The sequence below is a fragment of the Setaria viridis genome, chromosome 5 (assembly GCF_005286985.2).
Source record: "Setaria viridis chromosome 5, Setaria_viridis_v4.0, whole genome shotgun sequence".
Classification (NCBI taxonomy): Eukaryota; Viridiplantae; Streptophyta; class Magnoliopsida; order Poales; family Poaceae; genus Setaria; species Setaria viridis.
The window spans coordinates 46304738-46313030 of NC_048267.2; the positions used below are offsets into that span (position 1 = coordinate 46304738).

The following is an 8293-nucleotide window of genomic DNA, read 5'->3' on the forward strand; positions in this document are numbered from 1 at the left end:
CTTTTTCTCCTAGTCCTAACCTAGCTAAATGGCGTTCTTTTTCTCCTAGTCCTAACCTAAGGAAAACCGAAGAGTTTCCATCCTAATTGGAATTTCGGTTTGCCGTTTCAATCAGACTTTGACAAACTTATCTCACAAAATTACTGATGAGAATCATGACAGCTTTACCTAGCTCACTTGATAACATCCTGGAAAAAGCTTACAGCTAAGCTACCACATCAGCCATAGTAGTATTGCTACCCAGCAGAGAAATTTGTGCACAACTAATAAACTCACTCAGGTTGCAACATACGAACAATAACAGCTCTCGCCAATGAAATGATTCCAAAGAATGACTTGACACAGCACGAGGAGCAACCAAAGTACAATGGATGGAGTACATCAACTCTGCCATACGGATAACATCCCTTCCCCTTGATAGCAGCACGGAATCTAACAAGATGGACATCTAGGGAGCAACTAGAGCCTCAAAAACGATTACTAGCGTATACGTATCCGACTTCCAAAACATCATAACACCTGTGGCTGCGCTCTGATTGAGCGCCTGTCACCACTTTTCCATCCGAGGATCGGGTTATCTAACTCGACGCTGAAGCCTGTGACATTTGCCTTTTAACAGCTTCCTTGTATGTCTTGTGCTGATATGTCAATGTTGTCTCCAGCAAATCCTTGAGAGGTGTCTTTGGGTTCCAACCTACAGTTATAGTCAACATTTGACCATTAATGGGCAGCGAGGGAAAATGACATAGCCAGAGAGAGAATCATTCAAAACACAGCAATACCTAGCTGCTTGTTGATTATAGTCATGTCAGGGATTCTCTTGTCACTATCATCATATCCTTCACCATAGAACTGACTCGAACTCACATCAATCATGGGTTCATCCAGTGGTGCCTCTCCTGAGACATTTGCATAGACCTGTACAAAAACAAGACAATGAATGGCTTACAACAGATACAAGCAAAGCAACACAAATCGTATCTGTGTCATCCATGACATACCTCTGTCATCATTTGGGCCAACTCCCTAACAGTAACTTCATTGCTGGGATTCCCAACATTGAAGATGTGACCATTAGCTCGAGCAGGATTTTCCTTTGATAAATTGACAACAGGAAAAAAAAAAGGAGTTCAGTCCCATTGAATTTGAACATAACAAGGAGCCAGAGATAAAGGCGATAACATACAATCATCAAAACAACAGCTTCGATGGCATCCTTAATGTAAACAAAAGTTCTCTGAGACTGGCCCCCATCAACAAGCTTCAAGGGCTCTCCGCGGAGCAGATTCTGCAAAACCATTGGTAACATACATCTTCTAAGAAGACTGAACATGATGCGAAACTAATGTAATCATCCTCAGCCAAAAGAAAAAAAAAAGGCACACATACGTTACTGAAGCAAGCCAAAACCCGAGGCACACCCTCACTAGGGCCATCAACACCAGGAATGAAGTCCATCCTTGGTCCAATCCAATTGAAAGGTCTCACAATTGTGAACTCAAGGCCATTTTCTGCACCTTCAGCTGGTGGATACTCGATCACAATGGCAACAGTCGTTAGAATGAGAAGTTGCGACCATCAGCTACATATTGACAAAAACAATACAGGATAAATTTACTAACCAAAAATAAGCCTCTCAATAAGTTGCTTTGCACATGCATAGGACCATCGCTGTTTCACGATTGGACCAAAAATGCAGGGTGACTCATCTTCTTTCAGAACATAAAATTCAGGTTCCTGTTTGAAAAGCATAATGACCAGACAAACATCAGAAGATGGACAGGTATATGATGCAAAAGGAATACAAAGGCAAAATAGGCATCTTGGTCCCTGAACTTTACACAGAGGGTCAACTTCGTCCCTCAACTTTCAGATTGGCCAATTTAGTCCCTAAACTTTCGTTTTTGGGTCAAACTCGTCCTTGTGCTGATACATGGCTCCATATTGGTATGAAACTAATACAAAAGGTCCATTTTACCCTTGGCTCTTTTCTCTCTTCAATTTTCACCTTTAGAATTACAATAGCGTATGATCCAAAATAAATATGAGGATACATATGTTTGCCGAGGTAGTATGAATACATGCATGGAACATGTATAACATACCACGAGTATGTGAGCACATGTTGATTTTAGAACATGCATACACACATTGAGTTGTATATATAACAAAAGAATAGGAGTAAATACTTGTTTGAGTACATATATTGTGCCTATCAAATTCGTATGAGCACATGGATGACTTTAAAGAGTACGAGTAAATACACTTTTTGAAAACCATATTTTGTGTTAGTTTAAAAAATATATTGTTATGTGTATGTATTAAGGAAGTATGATCACATAAATGTTTGATCTAGATGAGCTAAGGGCAAAATGGACTTTTTCATTAGACTCATGCTAAAATAGAGCACCACATCAACATAAGGACGAGTTTGACCCAAAAATGAAAGTTGAGGGACTAAATTGGCCAATCTGAAAGTTGAGGGACGAAGTTGACCCTCCGTGCAATAGGGACCAAAGTGCCTATTTTGCCGAATACAAATACAAGGCATCAAGCTCCAACATGCCTACGATTATAACTGTTTTGTTGCCGTCTCTTTCTGAAGCAAGGTTATTCTCACTTTGCTCACCAGAACAAAGCAATGGTAAAGTTCACAGTTCATCCTATTATCCAACATTGTCATCGTATTACAGTTCCGTTAATAAGCGCACATCAAACATCTGACACAGCCGCACTAACTAGACACTTTCCTTGAGTTGGCCTGGGTGCAGTACCAATGACAGAACAGTTTAAGAACTTTCTTAAGAAAACACGCGACAACATCGAGAAAAAGTACCAGACAATACTAAAAATCATGAAATCCAAAAGGAATTCATTTAACTAAACACCGACTCTTTGAGCAAGGCTGCTAGTTGCCTAGTTGTCACAACCCTTAATTGCTTAAGCATCAATACACTAACTTATCTCACAGGAAATGCTATTAAAAAAGGACATAGCTTGGAGCCTCAAACAGTGTGGATTTTAGAAAGGCAAAAAGGGAAAATAAATGGTACTGGACAATCTGTACAGGTCAAGGGAAGAGCAAGACCTACACTAACAGATGCAGTCAAACCATAGTATTCCCTCAAAAGTCAACATCCTATAATCATTTCAAGAATTCGGCATGACAGGAACATGTCCCAGCACCAACCAACAACCAAACTAGAAAATTCATCCCCAACTAACACCAAATCCAGCCCAACCTTGATACAAGGACCGTACCGCAAGGACAGGACAATTATATGTAGTTAAACATGGCAGTTTAGCAACCTGCACCAGATCTTCAATTATTTCTTTATGGAGCCAACTAAATAGAAAGAAATATAACTTAAGGCATCAAATTGTCCAGAACCATGAGGACGTGCACAGGTAGACAGGATGGGATTATGTGGACCTTGCGGAGAGGGTGGTCTTTGGGGAGGAAGCTGCCGATGGTCTTGCCGTAGACCTCGCACGTGGAGAAGTGGATGAGACGCTTGTTGTTCTCGGAGCAGTACTTAACCTGCGGTGCACGAAAGGAAGGAATCATGAGTAAGTGATGACAAGGAGACATTCTGTAATCTGTAGAACCAGGAATTGCCAAAATCGAGGAGCGAAAAAAGAAAGAGAAGTACCACTGGGAGTGCGTCGATGAAGTTGCTGTAGATGGTGTCGAGGGGGCGCGTGTTGTAGTCCGCGGGCGTGCAGATCGCCGCCAGGTTTATCGTCTTGGCGCGCAGATCCAAACAAGCAGCAGCAGAGGAAAATACGTCAATCAGTTGCCCAACAGAATTTCCCCTTAATTTGGAATTTTGCATAATAACTCGAGGAATGTCGTAAATCTGCAGGTACTAGTACTAGTAGGTATGTGCTCACCAGATCGGCCATCTTGATGAGCCCCTCGAGCCTGGAGTCGTTCTTGATGTTGAGTCGGTGGAAGGAGATGCGTCCTGCGAGGTGCGGCGGCGCGGGGTCGACGAGGTGGCGGATCTTGTCGCAGTAGACGTCGACGGCGAGGACGACGTGGGCGGTCTCGGCCATGAGCTTCTCGCAGAGGTGGGAGCCGATGAAGCCGCCGGCGCCGATCATGCAGATGGTGAGGGGCGCGACGGGGTTGCCGTCCAGATCCAGGCGGGCGGGCGCCGGCGAGGGCGACGACATCCTCTCCTTCCCCTTGGTGGGCTGGCGACGCGGCGCGGTCGGATCGGGAATGTGCGTGGTGGCGGCGTGGGGTTCGGGGAATGTGGATTCGACGGGTTACGAGGCGATGTCGGTGGCGGTGGCCTCGGCTGGGTTCTCTCTCTTCTCTCTTCTCTCTCCTCTCTATTTATGGAGGAGGAGGGAAGAGGAGAGGACGATGACGAGGAGGGAGGGACACGGGAGAAGAAGAGATAGCTAGCCTAGCTAGATTGGAGTGAGCACTGTGGCAGACACAGGGATGGGATGATGGCCCACCGCTCAGATCGAGATCAGGATTTTTGTAACTTCTCAGGTGTGCGTGGTTCCGCGAATAGTTAATGTCACCTTAAATATTTAAATACTAATTAAGGTAATTATTAAGGTAATTTGCGATATGAATCTATTAAATTTAATAATTTATAATTTAACAATGTAATGTTATAATCATGAATTAATTAAGCTTAATGCGAGTGACATAGTCACGTGGCCCCGACCACCAGCAGCAGCAGGGGAAATTGGTCGCTTGGTCGGATCTTGCTTTGACCACCTCCTCACTTACCTCTTTTAAAATTAAAACTATCCGTTTCATTCGTTCAGTAGGCAAATCGAACATCAAAAGTAATCAAACCAAATCGGATCGGAGCGCATTTCGCACTCACGTGCACCACGGGCACGGGTCTCTGTCTATGGAGGAGCAATTATTTATTTATCAAGCCAATAATAGTGGTGCCTGTCTGTCTCTTAGCTTGTCATTCCTTGCTTGTAACCTTGATAGCTGCTGGGCCCACTATCAAATCATTCACGTGCAGCAATGGCGACACCCCCATCAAATCATATAGTCTAGTCTAGTCTAGCTAGAAGAAGACAGGCGATGCGGCTGATCCAGCCCACCACACTGACTGGCGGCGGCTGGAGGAGGAAGAGAGTTTCGGCCCTATTCCTTCTTTCTGCTGGCTGGGTGGGCTCTGCTGGGCAAAGGAAAAGAAAAAACTAGCCCAGCCCACAGCAGCCCAGCTCACGCGCATCCTTCTTCCTTCCCTGTCAAAGACTCGAGAAGAAGAGATCCAAGGGACCCTCCCTCCCTCCCTGCCCAACCTGATTACCACCTGACCGCCGCCGCCGCCATGGCCGACGAGACCGACACCAGGCCCACGTCCGCCGGCTCCCGGGGCCACCCTGCGCCGGACGACGACGACAGGGAGGAGGGCGAGATCGCCGACGACTCCTCCGCCCCCGCACCGCCGCTCCAGCCCGCCACGCACCCGCTCGAGCACTCCTGGACCTTCTGGTTCGACAACCCGCAGGGAAAGTCCAAGCAGGCCGCATGGGGGAGCTCCATCCGCCCCATCCACACCTTCTCCACCGTCGAGGACTTCTGGGGGTACGTGCCCTTCCATGCCCTTCTCCTTTTTCACCCCGGGATGGTTTCCCAGGCTTGCTGATCCGATTGTTCCCTAGCCCCGCCATAGTTAGATTTACAATATCCTCCTACACTCCTACTAGGAGTCATTGTCCGCGGATCTGGTGCGTTACTTTCTGATCCTGCTAGGATTGAATGTTGTTATTGAATCTCTGACGACCCTAGTTTCTAGGACGGGAAAGGAAAATTGATTGTGATGACGTAGTTGCTGCCACAACTTCATAGCTTTCCATGCCCTTTGCACACAAATTTTTTTCAGTAGTTTTTGCCTCATTCAAACACTTTAGTATGTATTTGTTCAGACTCAAGGGTTCGATTTAACCCACTCAACCATGCTTACTAGGGTATTGACTCTTTTGGTTTTTGTTTCCTTGATTGTGAAGTCTGCTTTGATCACAAAAATATCAGTTCATGTCAGGTCTAACAAAATTTTATAGTGGGTATTGCACGGGATCGAAGTCAGGAGATTTGATGAAAAGAAAGGACATACACTAGTAATCTAACCAAATTTTATAGTGGGTAACGCAGTGGCTGCTTGAGGAATCTGCTGAATTTTGTGATCTTTGCTTCATTCCTTTTACGTACTATTCCAACTTTAGCTCTCAACCATTTATATATCCCAGAAAAGCACACTAACCAAATTTGTGTTTTTTCAGCCTTTACAATAATATTCACCACCCTAGCAAGTTGATTGTGGGAGCGGACTTCCATTGTTTCAAGAACAAGATTGAACCAAAATGGGAAGACCCTATTTGTGCCAATGGTGGTAAATGGACCATCAGCTGTGGCAGAGGAAAATCTGACACAATGTGGCTGCACACTGTAAGTTTTTGTTTTCGTTAGAGAAGATAAATATTTATCTTCACTATAACCTCCATGCTATATCCTCTTTTGTTTAGCTATTGGCAATGATTGGCGAACAATTCGACTATGGTGATGAAATTTGTGGAGCAGTCGTTAGTGTACGTGGTAAGCAGGAAAGAATAGCTATCTGGACCAAAAATGCTGCCAATGAAGCTGCCCAGGTATTGACTGTTGAGTGCTGCAGTGACATCTTACCTAACATGCTTGTGCAACAGCTTGTTTCTTTTTCTTGTATATACATGCGTCGTGTTTTCATTGACAATAGGTGCTTGTTCCAAATGTAATTTTGTAATCAGGGATTTTTTTTTGAACTGCTTATCATTTTTGAACTCAGGGAGGGTTCTCAGCTTTTGTGATATCCTGAAGAATATTTCATAGTTTTGAAGATTTATTATTATAAAAGTATTGCGCCCTGTCATTGTCCAGGAAATTGTTGTTTCTGGAACCCTGATCACTGCTCAGGTGTTACCTTTTTAATTGTAAAATGTTTCGAGTCCTGAACATGATTGCCATTGAGTAATTAGGCGAAACGTGCTGAATGTTTTCCCTGCTCTTTCTTTGTTCAGGTAAGCATAGGGAAGCAGTGGAAGGAATTTCTGGATTACAAGGACTCCATTGGATTCATCGTTCATGTGAGTAGCGCCTTTTCTTGTCAGTGCCCTGCTCAAGGCAGGTACCGTTTTCTGACTTTGCCATTTATTATGCTGCGTGCAGGACGATGCAAAGAAGATGGACAAAGGTCCGAAGAACCGTTACACGGTATGATGCTGGTGCTGGAATTCCCAGAGAGTAGCAATGCAGTGCAGAGTTTCGGTGCCTGTGCTGAAGGGTTATCTGTTTACATAATCTAACATGTTGCATCTATTCCTGTACTCCATAAGTCAGCGACTCGAGTTTTAATGTTTTTGTCTCACTGTTTGCGCTTTTGCCATCATGTATGGGAGATTCTTGTCATTGTTGAGTTCGTAAAATGGAACTGTGGGAATAGTGAATGTAGTAGTGTATGAGCTTTGATCTGGACCGCAGCATGAATGATAGGTTTGATGAAAGCCTCGAAGTACATGCTTGATGCTTGCCAACGCATAAATAAAGGGTAAAAAGATGTGAAGCAGGCCATGTCGGTACTGCTTTGAGCTCGGAAGAGACCTTCACTGCTGCTGCCTGCTGGGGTCGTTCACTTTCCTAGTTCACGTGAATTTGCCCAAACTTTCCTAGTATTAAGCCAAACAGTTGGATTCAACTGCTGCAGATGTTACATGTTGCAAAAGTCTCCATGATGTCATTTGTCTGTATACGCCGCCCAAACTTTCCTTGTATTAACATCCTCCGCTATTCTAACTCGCTGTTTAAGAAAGGTCAAAATTGTATATGTGGCTGGTTTGAGGAAGGTCAAATCCAATCCTGTGCTTGCTATGTCCGTTGAAACCCTTCACTTCCTGCAGGGGAACCGTAGCCCAAACCGTGATGGTTCTTCAATTGATGAGACCAAGACGTTAAGAGCTTCAAACAAGGAATTCAGAAGCACGTCTAGGCTTCCCTGCCTGTATGTAGTCCTCAGTAGGACTTCCAGCCTTCTTTGATCTCTCAGACTAAGAAAATAGGTTCAGGAGTTACGTAACAGAACGCAAAGGAAATTTCGTTTCAATTCCTAACAGATTCGATCTTCTATTTTTGGATAGAAGAAAGCTGGTTTGCAGCAGACATCTCCGTTTGGTTTGGTGTCATGAATTGCAGCGTGGCAGACAAATGACGGAGCTAAACCAAACAGCTGAATTCTACCCATGCAAACCAAAAGACACCACGGAGACTTTT

At 44.4% G+C, this 8293-nt stretch overlaps 2 protein-coding genes across 2 annotated transcripts; one reads left to right on the forward strand and one right to left on the reverse strand.

Moving 5' to 3' along the window:
- Positions 1-314: 314 nt before the first annotated feature.
- Positions 315-4361, reverse strand: LOC117857715 (UDP-D-apiose/UDP-D-xylose synthase). Its single transcript, XM_034740537.2, has 9 exons — positions 3895-4361; positions 3654-3746; positions 3434-3541; positions 1623-1737; positions 1390-1523; positions 1187-1288; positions 1002-1094; positions 783-918; positions 315-694 (listed from the first exon to the last, which is right to left on the reverse strand). The coding sequence occupies exons 1-9, from the start codon at positions 4177-4179 to the stop codon at positions 579-581; spliced, it is 1182 nt and encodes a 393-aa protein (XP_034596428.1). The 5' UTR covers positions 4180-4361; the 3' UTR covers positions 315-578.
- A 906-nt stretch (positions 4362-5267) lies between these two features.
- Positions 5268-7473, forward strand: LOC117859161 (eukaryotic translation initiation factor 4E-1). Its single transcript, XM_034742360.2, has 5 exons — positions 5268-5578; positions 6274-6439; positions 6517-6642; positions 7048-7113; positions 7196-7473. The coding sequence occupies exons 1-5, from the start codon at positions 5322-5324 to the stop codon at positions 7244-7246; spliced, it is 666 nt and encodes a 221-aa protein (XP_034598251.1). The 5' UTR covers positions 5268-5321; the 3' UTR covers positions 7247-7473.
- The last annotated feature ends 820 nt before the right edge of the window (positions 7474-8293 follow it).